Genomic DNA, 13,232 nt, shown 5'->3' on the forward strand with positions numbered 1-13,232 from the left:
AAAAACAAAAACAAAAAAAAAACAAAACAAAGTGGAGAAAAGAGCAAAAATTAGACAATTTAAATATTCTGGAGGTTTTCTGCATTAAATGGTGTTTGTTCACCATCTTTTAAACTTAATGTTAAAAACAAATAAGTCTTATAAAGAAAAAAATTAGGAGACAAAAAATTTAGATACATGAACAACACCTGCCAAGTGACTAAATTACAGAGGATAATAATCCCTGGCTGAAGCTCGAAAAGAGCAACATCTTCACCACCTGTGCCACTTAGTCTTATGTCAATTTAATACAAGCTAGAGTTGTCTGAAAGGAGGAAACCTCATTTGAGAAAATGCCTCCCTGAGATCTGGCTGTAGAAAAGGGCAGTGGTGGCGCACACCTTTAATGCCAGCATTCAGGAGGCAGAGGCAAGCCGACTTTGGGTTTGAGGTCAGTCTGGTCTACAGAATGAGCTCCAGGACAGTCAGGGTTACACAGAGAAATCCTGCCTTGTAAAACAAAAACAAACAAACAAACAAACAAAAAAAATCAGGCTGTAAGGCATTTTCTTAATTAGGGAGCAGTGCCAATCCTGGGCTGGTGATCCCGAGGTCTATAAGGCAGGCTGGCCAGGCAAGGGTGGTGCACTTGGGTGGCAGAAGCAGGCAGATCTCTCTGAGTTTGAGACCAGCCTGGTCTATAAGAGCTAGTTCCAGGACAGGCTCCAAAGCTACAGAGAAACCCGGTCTTGAAAAAGACAAAAATAACAAAAAAAGGCAGGTTGAACAAGCCATGGGGATCAAGGCAGTAAGCAGCACCTTCCCATGGCCTCTGCATTAGCTCCCAGCTCTAGGTTCCAGCCTTCTTGCAGCTCCTGACCTTTTACTTTGATGATGAAAAGTGATGTGGAAGCTCATAACCAAGAAGAAAATATTGGTCATGGTCATAATCTAATTAAGCTATAGTACTACTTCAAACTGCTATAGCTTCAATGAAAGTTATAACGTACAAATGGAATTTTATAAATGTTGTCATGAGTCAAGCATACAGGCAGTCCAGCAGGTCAATACTGATGGCGCTTGTATGATAGTACTTTGTAACAAGGTAACATGTTAACGCACAAACACACAGAAGATACACAACTCTAACTTACCCACTGAAAATTTTCGTTTCCCCAGTCTCTCAGTAAGACTTAGTCTAACCAAGGGCTCTTCTGAAATGACAAAAATAAAATGTGTTCAGTTAGTTAATTCTTTTACATTCATTGCCCACTAAAGAAGTATACTGAAAATTAGATCTAAGTCTTCAGTCGCATTTAACAAGAAAATAATCAAGTCTCGTGAACATGAAACAGCATGGTATTATTAACAGTAGCCAAACATGGAGAGAGGCTTTGAACCTGGCCAAAACTATCCTGTGCACTTTGAAAAGCTACTTTACATTATCAGATGAGCAAGTAAGCCTTCTTTGAAATGTTTGTGGTTCAAATGGAACATTTAAACACACAATTTCGTGTGTTATACTCCTATGCTAAATAGCTTTATGTCAACTTGAGAAGTTCAAGTCATCTGAGAGGAAGGAATATCAATTAAAAAATGCCTTCATGGGGGCTGGAGAGATGGCTTAGGGGTTAAGAGCACTGACTGCTCTTCCAGAGGTCCTGAGTTCAATTCCCAACAACCACTTTGTGGCTCACGGCCACCTATAATGAGATCTGGCGCCCTCTTCTGGCCTGCAGTAGACATGGAGGCAGAATGTTGTAGACATAATAAATAATCTTTAAAAAAAATGCCTTCATAAGATCAGGCTGTAAGCCGGGCGGTGGTGGCGCACGCTTTTAATCCCAGCACTCGGGAGGCAGAGGCAGGTGGATCTCTGTGAGTTCGAGGCCAGCCTGGTCTTAAAGTGCTAGTTCCAGGACAGGAACCATTGTGGGTGGGTCATCCCTGGGCAGGTGGTCATGAGTTTTATAAGAAAGCAGGTTGAGCAAGCCATTTGAAGCAAGCCAGCAAGCAGCACCCCTCCATGACCTCTGCATCAGTTCCTACCTCCTGGTTCTTGTCCTGTTTGAGTTCCTGTCCTGACTACCTTCGATGATGAACAGCAATACGGAAGTATAAGCCAAATAAATCCTTTCCTCCCCAACCTGCTTTTGGTCATGGTATTTGGTCACAGCAATAGTAACCGAAACTAAGATAATTCCTTATTAGATTTTAAACAATTTAGTAAAAAGACTAACATTTTTCCTGTCACTCTAAAGATGCAATAACATTCTTTATTGGACAGTCAATAAACTTGCTGAAGCAAAGAGAACATGTTAAATTTGATACACATAAATGTGAGACTGCATGAACAAGAATCCTAACTTTTTAAACGACAGAGTCAAATGTATCAATTTTCTGATCTTATATCTGATCAAAATACTTGAAGTCCTCCAAAAGTCCAAAGTAAACAAACATCACCCAAGGACTTTGTGTTCCCAATTACATAAAAGTAGAGCCCAACAACTCTGGGAGACCTACTATACCTCACCTTGTTTGCTTGATAGAGTTACTGTCCTCACCACAGTCCGGACATTCTCCTTTTCAGGGCCCGGATTGGGCTGAGGCTGATGTAAGGTGCTGGAAACTCCCGAGGAGCCTTCTGAATGAGAAATGTCAAATAAATAACCTATGGAAAATAAAGCTAGTCCAAATCAAGAATCTTTATTCTATGAAGTTTATCCAATCAGACTGCTCTGCTGTCTGAACACTGTCTTAAGCAGATACTCAATCTTCCATTTACTAGAAAGGGTAAGACTAACACTAAGTTTTAGCCTTCAGCACTGACATCCCATCACTCCCATCTGTGAAACAAGGCTCCTATAGGGTAAGCTTTAAGGACAGACTCCCCAGAACCAACTATTTACTATAGTTAGTATATATCCCTTCGTTAACTTAGCTATGACTAAATTTTAGAGTAGGAAGTCTACATGGATAGACTGAGGCAAGCTCTAGAAAAAAAAATGTTTTTCCCATTTTGAAATATATTTTTGTTGATTATAGATCTAGGCTGGCAATGGTCCTTTCAGTACATTTTTGCTCCCCTCTCCATCAACCCCAGAAGAAAATCTGAGCATCTCTTGAGAAGCCCATTGGATCTAATGACATTCATCTTCTTTTAGTAGGTTGTGTGCACATGTGCAACTAAGAGGTCAACTCTGGTATCTTTCCTCAGGAGACAGCGTCTTATAAGGACCTGGGGTTTGATGATTAGAAGAGGCTATCTCTGTCTCCCCAGAACCAAGATTACCAGCACATACCCCACACACCCATGCCTAGCTTTTCCATGGGTGCTGGGGCTAGAGGACAGGTCCTCAGGCTTGTGCAGCAAGCATTTTACTGAAAACCATCTCCACAGGACCCTTAATATTGCCTCTTAACTGCTCTTCTTCGTTTATAGCTAAATCTTAAGATATAGCTTGGAATGGTGGTGCAGCCTTTAATCCCAGAACTCAGGAAGCAGAGGCAGGTGGATCTCTGTGAGCTCAAGGCTGGCCTGGTCTACAGCAGAGTGAATTCCAGGATGGCCCAGAGGTTAAGAGCATTGCCTGCTCTTCTAAAGGTCTTGAGTTCAATTCCCAGCAACCACATGGTGGCTCACAACCATCTGTAAAGAGGTTTGGTGCCCTCTTCTGGCCTGCAGGCATACATGCAGACAGAATATCGTATACATAATAAATAAGTATTAAAAAAAAAAAAGATCCCGTTTCAAGGGCTGAAGAGATGGCTCAGAGGTTAAGAGCACTGGCCATTCTTCCAGAGGCCCTGAGTTCAATTCCCAGCAATCACATGGTGACTCACAACCATCTATAATGAGATCTGTTGCCCTTTTGGCCTGCAGGCATACATGGTAACTAATTAAATAATCTTAAAATCCTGTTTCAAAAATCAATCAATTGATCTCCAGAGGTACAGGTTTCTTTACATTATCATATGGTTCTATCCCTGAACAGTGAGGACTGAAGCACAGGTCCAGAAGGTTTGTGTTTTACTTCAAACAATCTCATAGGAATGAGACTCTGTATTTTCTAAACGTGTTAGTGTCAGAACTATCTATTACTCTCATCAGGTAACACGTAAGTATTCATGCCAAAACTCGTGATGACTTACCACCTTGTTTCTTGGATTTTTCCTTCATTTTCTTTGACTTAATTTCCTCAAGAGTTTTTATTCCAAAGTTCAAACATTCACCTGGGAAACCCAAGGGGGGAACCACATGAGGAACTACAGTCTTTTGCATCTCATCTTCTCTGCAGGCATTCAAACACACTCTGAGTAATGACTCATGAGAAAGTACGCAGTGTCAGTTTGTGGACAGCACTTCTTCTAGAAAAGCTTAGCGACTGTGCACTGACTCTCAGAGGAAGTTACAACTGTCAGTGATGTTTCAAGGCTTAGAGACAGGACAGCCTCTTCCTACCTTGCTTGAAACTGACTCCAGGTTTGCGGGCAGAAGCCACTCGCAATCCATTATGAGCGTCAGGAGCTGGCTGCAGGGCAGGTGTTTTGCTTTCATCACCCTCCTCAGAAAACTGATCTGTGTATCCAAAGTTAAGACAAATGTTCAATTAAGACCAAGTCTAGAGTTTTTATTCTCTTCCTAATTTATTATATTATTACTTTAAAAAAAGGGGAGAGCTAAGCATACCATCATCATCTTCATCATCATCTGCAGCATTGATTACAACGGGTGGATGTGTGGGGCTAGGGACGTTTTCTGAACTTTCAACTTTCATTACACTGCGTAGCTGAGGGGAGGGGTTAGATTGGACCGACAGTTTGTTCTGCTGAACTGTCAGCTGGCTAGCCTTTACTTCTTCTTCTTGCAACTCAGGCACAGTGGGTAACACAGCTAAACATTTAAAAAAAAAAAAAGACAAATTTACCATAGAGAAATTATTATCCTAACTCAACAAAAATTCCTGTCTTTTTATGATAAATGTGGTACATTTTCCTTAAGAACATGTTTTTTTAAAAATTAATAAATCCCATTTTCATTCTAAATTCTTCATGAAGAAAAAAGTATTTTTGAGCCAATACCTCTGTATTATATATAAACAAATGGTAGGAACTGAAAGCAACAAACCCCAAAGTTAGTTCCAAATTCTCGACACTTCATTTTAAATTGAGGTTCTAGAATTTTTTCTTGGCACAAAAGACACACACAGAGATTGTCTTCCTCTGTTTCCCCAGCTGGGATTAAAGTATGGGTCACCACTCCTGGATCTTTTTCTCTTGTTAGTGGTGTCCTGCTATGTAACCCAGGCTGGCCCTCACACTCATGGTCTTCCTGCCTTAGCTTTCTGAGTGCTAAAATCACAGCTACTACTTTGGCTCTTTGGTGGCTAAAGGAAATTAGCCCAATAGGAAAGGGACATTGGGGAGGTAGCAAGATGGCTCTACAGGTAAAGATGCCTGCTGCCAAGCCTGATAAAATAAACTTGCCCTGAGGACACACATGGAGGGAGAAAACCCAGTAGTCTCTCCAAACAATCCTCTGTCCTCCACACACACTCCACAGCATGTGTGTATATGCACACTCAAGACAAACACTAAGTATTTATAAATAAAAATTATTTTAAAAGAGACTGAAATCACAGATTTTTGCAAAGTCAAGATTCATTTTAGGACTGAGGATATAATTCAGCAGAAGAGGGCTTATCTAGCACGTTTGCAATCCTCAGTTTGATCCTCATTCCTGGAACAATGAGGAAACATCCTTTAAAGATATCCTATATCAATTTTTTTTTACATAACCTATAAAAAGCTGAACTTAGTATGTGAGGTATTTCATGGTGAATGTCTATAATCCCAGCACTCAGGAAACTAAGGCAAAATCAGAAATTCTAAGCCAGTTTAGGCTACAGCCCATAACCCTGTCTCCATAACAGAGCTAGACGGCTAGTAGTTTTGGCTTTGTGGCCATATGGTCTCTATTTCAACTATTTAAATCTGCAGTATTAATACAAAACAGGCCACAATATGTAAATGGATGGCCAGAGCCATATGCAGTAAATCTTCATCTTACAGAGCATGCAGAGAACCCAATTTGCCAACCCATGGTCTAGAGAATTAAGTTCTTTTGAAAACATCTACAGGTTTTGTAATAAAATAAGAAAGAAACAATTATTACATTATATAGTAATATAATCTGGCATGACAGAAACATTTGATTCTCTCTGTACACTCATCATCTAACCTCTATAAGGTTTTGTTTCCTCATTATACAGCAGAAATAGCACTGTTCTCACTGGACTACAAGTGTGAATGGCAGGTGCTCACTGACTAGCAACTGTTCTCTTTTAGAGCCAAAACCAATCTCACTTTTGCTTGGAGGTAGGAACAGTCCATCAACATAACGACCTCTGTTGTGATGGAAGGCGCAGTTTAGTTTTTGACATCCCATTGGTTGATTTTCCCAGTAACAAGGAATTTCACTTCGTTTTTTCTGCGAGAGAAAAAAATTGTTTAAAAATGTTAAACTTGTTTAAAAAAGAAAACCAAAATGTTAAAAAATACAAGTTAAAAAATGAAGTTTAAGTACTACATTAATTTTGTGGTTGGTTTTCAAAACGAAGCTAAAAACCCTGCCACAGGAGGTCATGATTAGCAGAAGAGACACACACTGTGGAACTACAACTGACTCCCACAGGTCAGGTTGTTCTCTGACCTCCACATGTGTGCAACAGCATGCATGCACCCCACCCCACCAGGCTTGGCAGTTAAGGGCTTTTACTGAGTCATCTCACCTCACTAGCCACTGTCTCTAGATTTTGTATTGATCCTGACTACTTACAGTAACAAAAATTGGAAACTTACATCAATTTCCATGTGGCGAAATCTGCACACCTGTCGAAAACAACGACCTTCTTGCCATAGTGTGCAAACAGTTTCATTTCCAAGTGCAGCTTCACAGTGACGAAATGGGCAGCTGTCACCCTGTTAACAAAAACAAACAGGTAAGGACGAAGGCACATTTCTACAAGTGTCCAAGAACCTAAACAAATTAGCAAGCAAATACCAGCAGGGCAAAAAACAAGATGCAGTAACCACCATCTGAAAGCAATAAACATGTAATAACCTACTGCTTTTTGCTGTCTGTTTGACAGGGTATTTCACTGGCTGGAACTCCCCAAGTATATTAGGTTGATTAGCTAGTGAGGCCCAGGAATCCTCCTGCCTCTACATCCTCAGAGTGAGTACATGTCATTATGTCTGGCTTTTTAAAATGTGGATCTGGGCATAGAACTCATGTTCTCATGTTTATATGATAAACACTTTACTGAATGAGCCAGTATCTCCCCAGCCTTAGCCTATTTCTTTATTGTTGTTTTTTTGAGAAAGGGTCTCACTATGTAACTTTGGTAGGCCTAGAACTCCCTATGCAGAAGAGGTTGGCCTCAACCTCATAGAAATCAACCTGTCTCTGCCTCCTGAGTGGGGGATTTAAAGCACACATCACCAGACCCAGCTCTCCTCAACCTATTACTTAACTTAACCCATTTCTTTTGGTCTAATTGACACAACTGACAGTGGGGGCTGAAAATGGCAAGGTGTCAAGAACAGATCCTCTGAAAAACACCATCATCTTCAAAATGGCTTTGGCTTCATATATCCTGATTTCAGTAATTTGTAGCTTTTGACAGAAAGTAAGTTGGTAGGCCATAAGTGACGTAAGTATAATTAACATATACCTAATATAGCTATCTTTGTTATCCAAAACAAATCATTAATATACAAACTGCTGTATATGAAATGGATTATCAGAGCTTTGCTTTTCTTTTGCAGTGCCAGGCGCCAAACCCGACATCTCTCATGCTTGCAAGTGCTCTATGGCTGAGCTGCATACCCAGCAGAAAAACTTCATGGCCACCATCGCTGGGCTTTTTTTATGATAAAAGTTTTGTTACATAAGCCTAGGATGTACTTCAACACTCCTATTTTTACTATCATGCCTAGTTAGTGTTGGGTCCACGGGGGTCACGCAAAGAAGGGGACAGACCTCCAAAGTCTAGTAAACTAGAAGCAAATTTTTCCAGGAAAAAAAAATTAAAATTAAAAAATCTCCACGGAACACAAAAAGCTATCAACTAGCTAAGATCACAGCCAGAGATAAACTTGTAAGGCTGTGGAAAAGGACGGCTTCAAACTCCCCCCTTTTTATAGCAAGAAGCCACAAGCATTAGGCATGAACAAAGGAACTTTTACAATCTTGAGGTAAAACTCAGATACAAATTGCCTTTGTTTGTTTGTTTACAATTTCCATTAACGGAGTTGGTAGGTTACACTAGTGTTGTATTTAGTCCATTGTTTTCCCTGGCTGTTCCCGATAGTGTTTACCAAAGCTCTGCACTTCCCCTGGCACTCCCAGTTTCGCAGAGCAGAGAAGGGTATGCGACAATGCAAACCAAAAGTCCTGTACATCCTACCCTCTAAAGATTAGCTCAGTTCACGTTCGTGGTTGATCACAGGTGGCCAGGGTGTTATCTTAGGGCTAACTCTCAGTTTGCAGAGGGATGCTTTGGTCTTGTAAACAGAGCAGCCAGTTGTAAAGCAAAATAACCCACCGTTAAATTAATCCTTAAGCTGTTGAGAAAGCTGCAGACAGCCTGCTCTCATTCTCCTAGGCTTACAACTTTGTATTTCTTTATTTATACATTCTTATTTCTGAAGTCTACATTTCTATATTCTTATTCTTGGACTCTTCAGTTAGACTTGTCTTTTTAAACACAGGATCACAATGATTTTAGAACAGGCTACTATAACCTACAAATTTACAGAATTAGCCATAAAGAAATAACAGAAAATGACAGGCAGACCTAAATAAAACTATCAAAAACTCAAGCAGAAAAACAGAACATTCTGACAGAGAAAGCAAACTCTAAAAGAATATATTTAGAAAGACTTCTTACCAGCAGGAAATGTGGAAGAAGTCAAATTTAACCCTGAACAGCTCCCACAAGTATTATACAAACCAGTCATTTCATCTAAAGCAAAATACACAAAATCAAGCTGCCAAGCCACAGAGGCCAACATCTGCCTAATCCCAAAGGCCTTTAGAGTAGGTTAATTACAGGTAGAATGATGACTACTCAACATGGGCATTTTTGCTTTGTGTGACACATTATAGTTGCATATAAATGAAGAGGAAAGATAACTGATGTGTTCTTCGTTAACACATGTTCTTTACTAAAATACTGACCGCAGATAATAAAAGAGCTAGCTGAGCAAGTCACAACATAAACAATCTAGAATCTAGGGAAAATCTTAGACAATATGATTTGAGAAACAGCAGAAAGAACTGATTTAGAGATGCCAGTTCTTACTTTGGTGCATGTAGAATAAAAATAAAAATAGCAGTCTTCTCCCTGATTAGGCATGCTGGGTAAATTCTCAGGCCAGAAGTGGCTTTTTGGAATAAGCCACTGCTTCCTCAAGGTGAAGACCAGCTCCAACTGCTCTTGAAATGAACTTACTCTTCCAATGACAACTCAACCACAGAAATCTTCTTTAAAACGTAATCCTGAAAAGGGGAGACAATGAATTAAAATACTTCAGGTAAATTCTTCCAACCTACTCCTCCAATGCCTAAGCCACCACACTTGTAAAACTAGATTTTAATTGTGTTAGCAGGTGCTTACCACACAGAGCCTTATAAACAAGCCAATCATGAGTACTGTAAACTCCCAATGTCAAAATTTTTGTTAAGGACAGTTATGCTTAACATAACTTTTTTTTTTAATTTTCTATTGTGCTGTTTCATTGTTTCAGTGTAACATTTAAGTAAGTACCGCTAAACACATGATCTACATTTTAGACTAACAGGTTACTTTGTACAAAAGACTTGCCAATCTTTAGCTAAATGAAAAAAATTCAAATATCTTCATAAGCATGTTATATCAGAAATATATAATTATTACTAAGTGGGAAAATCCTTACTTAAATAGAATAATTAGTGAAACAATCATTTTTGAGAACATTTAAGGGTTAGTCACTAAGACAGTGAAAGAGCAAAGAAGTCTTCCAGGGCAGACCCACAGAACAGTGACAACACAACTAGAGTTCTAGCCACTGTCCCTGTCATCCTCTGAACCCACACAAAATGTTAAGAATGCTACTATAAAAGCAAAATCATGCTGTAAGAGCTTATGTGTGTGGAAGGCGTCTCTACAAATTCTAGTAATGCCGGATAAATCCTGGTTTACCACTCCAAGTCAAGTAAACCAAAGCCAATCATTAGTAAAGTAATCCCTAATCCAAGAATTGTTCATCAAGATGAAAGCTAGCCCTCAAGCCAGAAATCTAAGTTAGAAGCAACAGTCTTCAACTAACCATGTAACAAGATCTTTAAAATGTATATACCCATATCGAGTGATATCACTCTACAACTTACTCTAAGGATAAAAGGACAACAAACACTCAAGTAACAGCACAAAAGAAGTCCACCACCATTGGCTTCTGCTCAATGCTTAAGCAGCACACAGATGGAAAACATATGTAGAGAGGAACTACTAAGGAAAACAGGAAACAGTTGAAGATTTAGGGACGTGTCAGACTATTAATGTTGAAAAAGAAAAGTAAATCAGGAGAAAAGAAAAGAAAGAAAAGAGCTGACAGAGTAAGGATTGGGGACAGCATAATGGATACCAGACCATAGCATTCACAAAGTAAGAAGCTGCCTCAAAAAAATGAAAGTAAAACCAAAAAAGAAATGTTGATGAGGACATTCATGAGCAAGGAAGAAATCTCAAAGAACAAAAACCACAATGGTGGCAGTCAAGAGAGTAGGATAATTATTTTACTTTGGAAAAAAAAACAAAACAAAACCCTTTCTTTTTAATGTTATGTGCATGAGGGTGTTCTGTCTGCATGCAAGTCTATGCATCACCTGTGTGTCAACTGCACATGGAGGCCAGAAAGGGCTATCAGGTTCTCTGAAACTGGAGATAAGATGGTTGTGAACTGCCATGAGTGCTGGGAATTGAACCTTGATCCTCTAGAAGGACAGCCAGGACTCTCTCAAGCTGGTCGGTGATGGCACACGCCTTTAATCACAGCACTTGGGAGGCAGAGGCAGGAGGATCTCTGTGAGTTTGAGGCAAGCCTGGTCTACTGAGCGAGTTCCAGACAGGCTCCAAAGCAGCACGGAGAAACCCTATCTTGAAAAAACAAACAAAACAAAAAGATGAACCATCTCTCCAGTTTTCTACTTATTTTACACTGAGATAACATTTCGTTTTCTACTATAGTGCAATATAGACATAATACAAACTTAAGCTTGCTGTGTTTAAAACTGATTGGCCAAAACATGGAACAACTACTGTACTTTAAAAACATCTTTGTGTGTGCATGTATGTGAGTGCAGGTGCATCCATGAGTTTGGGAGCCAGGACAACTTCCTTCCATTGTGTTTCAGACAGTCTCTCACTCACTGCTGTATAAGCCAGGTTAGCTGGCCCAAGAGCTTCAGGGATGCACATCTCCATCTCCCAACTTGGCATCGGAGTGGTGTTCTCTCTGGTCTTAAACCCAAAAATATATTCTATGTTCTAAAGGCAATGCAAACAAACAAACAAACAAACAAACAGGATAGCTCAGAGACTAAGAGCACTGGCTGTTCTTCTAGAGGACCCAGGTTTAATTCCCAATACCCATATGGTGACTGGTAAACCATCTATAATGAGATCTGGTGCCCTCTTCTGATAGTGTTCAGGCACACATGCAGGCAGAACACTGCATACATACATACATATATAAATAAAATCTCTCACACCTTTAATTCCAGCACTCCACAGGCAGAAGCAGGCAGATCTCTGTGTATTCAAGGCCAGCCAGGTCTACAACAGTGAGTTCCAGGACAGTCAGGGCAACATCTATCTCGAAAACCAAAAAGAAATAAAAGGGGAAAGGAGGGCTAGAGAGATGGCTCAGCAGTTAAGAGTACTGGCTGTTCATCCAGAGGTTCTAAGTTCAATTCCCAGCAAATACATGGTGGCTCACGAACATCTATAGTGGGATCTGATGCCCTCTTCTGGCATAAAAGTGTACATGCAAATAGACCACTCAAAATAATTTTTTATTGATTTTTATTGAGTTCTACATTTTTTTCTACTCCCCCCTTCAGCCCTCTCCCAAGGTCCCCATGCACCTAATTTACTCAGGAGATCTTGTCTTTTTCTACTTTCTACTTCCCATGTAGATTATATCTATGTATGTCTCTCTTAGGGTCCTCATTGTTGTCTAAGTTTTCTGGGAATGTGGTTTGTAGGCTGATTTTCTTTGCTTTATGTTTAAAAACCACCTATGAGTGAGTACATGTGATAACTGTCTTTCTGTGTCTGGGTGACCTCACTCAAAATAATGTTTTCTAGCTCCATCCATTTTCCTGCAAAATTCAAGCTGTTGTTATTTTTTTTTTCTGCTGTGTAAACGTACCACATTTTTCTTATCCATTCTTCAATCAAGGGGCATTTAGGTTGTTGCCAGGTTCTGGCTATGACAAACAAAGCTGCTATGAACATAGTTGAGTACATGTCCTTGTGGCACTATTGAGCATCCTTTTTTTTTTTTTTAATAGAAATAATTTAAGGAAGGGTATGGCTTAGATAGATACATAGACCTAGTGGTACACAATGGTAGATAATTCCAGTGACTCAGGAAGTTGAGGCAGGAAGATGGTAAGTTCAAAGCCAACTTAATGAAAGATTTTTCTCAAAACGAGTAAAAACAGGACTGGGGAATACAGCTTAGTGGTCAATTTTTGGCCCAGCATGCCCAAGACTTCAGGTTCATCCTTGGGAGTGTTTTAATAGTTGAGAGAGATCTACCACAGCTGACCAAACAGAACAGTTATGAAAACATGAACTACATTTTGGAGGGAGATTATTTGCAACCTATACTGCAAAATTCCCTCAAAGTCAGGCAAAGTATAGAGAGATTAAACTTAACTTTAACAGAAAGAAAATTTTATATATATATATCTGTAACCCTGAGCTTCCTTGGCTTTTGTTATGTAATAAATAAATCAATAAATCAACAATAATATTCAAGACAATGGCAAAATCAAGAAACCAAAAATTGCTAGTAATCTAATATAAAAATCCTAAATCAAAGCCGGGCGATGGTGGCGCACGCCTTTAATCCCAGCACTTGGGAGGCAGAGACAGGCGGATCTCTGTGAGTTCGAGGCCAGCCTGGTCTACAGAGCTAGT

At 39.7% G+C, this 13,232-nt stretch overlaps 1 protein-coding gene across 8 annotated transcripts in view; it reads right to left on the reverse strand.

Moving 5' to 3' along the window:
- Window positions 1-13,232, reverse strand: part of Zc3h11a (zinc finger CCCH-type containing 11A) — a 39,611-nt gene that overhangs the window by 14,800 nt on the left and 11,579 nt on the right. For 7 of the 8 annotated variants that reach the window (XM_013346740.2, XM_013346738.2, XM_026779897.1 and 4 more), the window contains 8 exons: window positions 9,348-9,544; window positions 6,841-6,960; window positions 6,346-6,469; window positions 4,670-4,873; window positions 4,442-4,558; window positions 4,132-4,212; window positions 2,513-2,623; window positions 1,134-1,193 (listed from right to left, as the gene is read on the reverse strand). In XM_013346740.2, coding sequence (XP_013202194.1) covers window positions 1,134-1,193; window positions 2,513-2,623; window positions 4,132-4,212; window positions 4,442-4,558; window positions 4,670-4,873; window positions 6,346-6,469; window positions 6,841-6,960; window positions 9,348-9,401 — 871 coding nt within the window. In that variant the 5' untranslated portion in view covers window positions 9,402-9,544. The remainder of the gene's footprint in view (window positions 1-1,133; window positions 1,194-2,512; window positions 2,624-4,131; window positions 4,213-4,441; window positions 4,559-4,669; window positions 4,874-6,345; window positions 6,470-6,840; window positions 6,961-9,347; window positions 9,545-13,232) is intronic. The other variant, XM_026779898.1, reaches the window with a different exon arrangement.

This window comes from Microtus ochrogaster, chromosome 6 (assembly GCF_000317375.1).
Source record: "Microtus ochrogaster isolate Prairie Vole_2 chromosome 6, MicOch1.0, whole genome shotgun sequence".
NCBI classification, from domain to species: Eukaryota; Metazoa; Chordata; class Mammalia; order Rodentia; family Cricetidae; genus Microtus; species Microtus ochrogaster.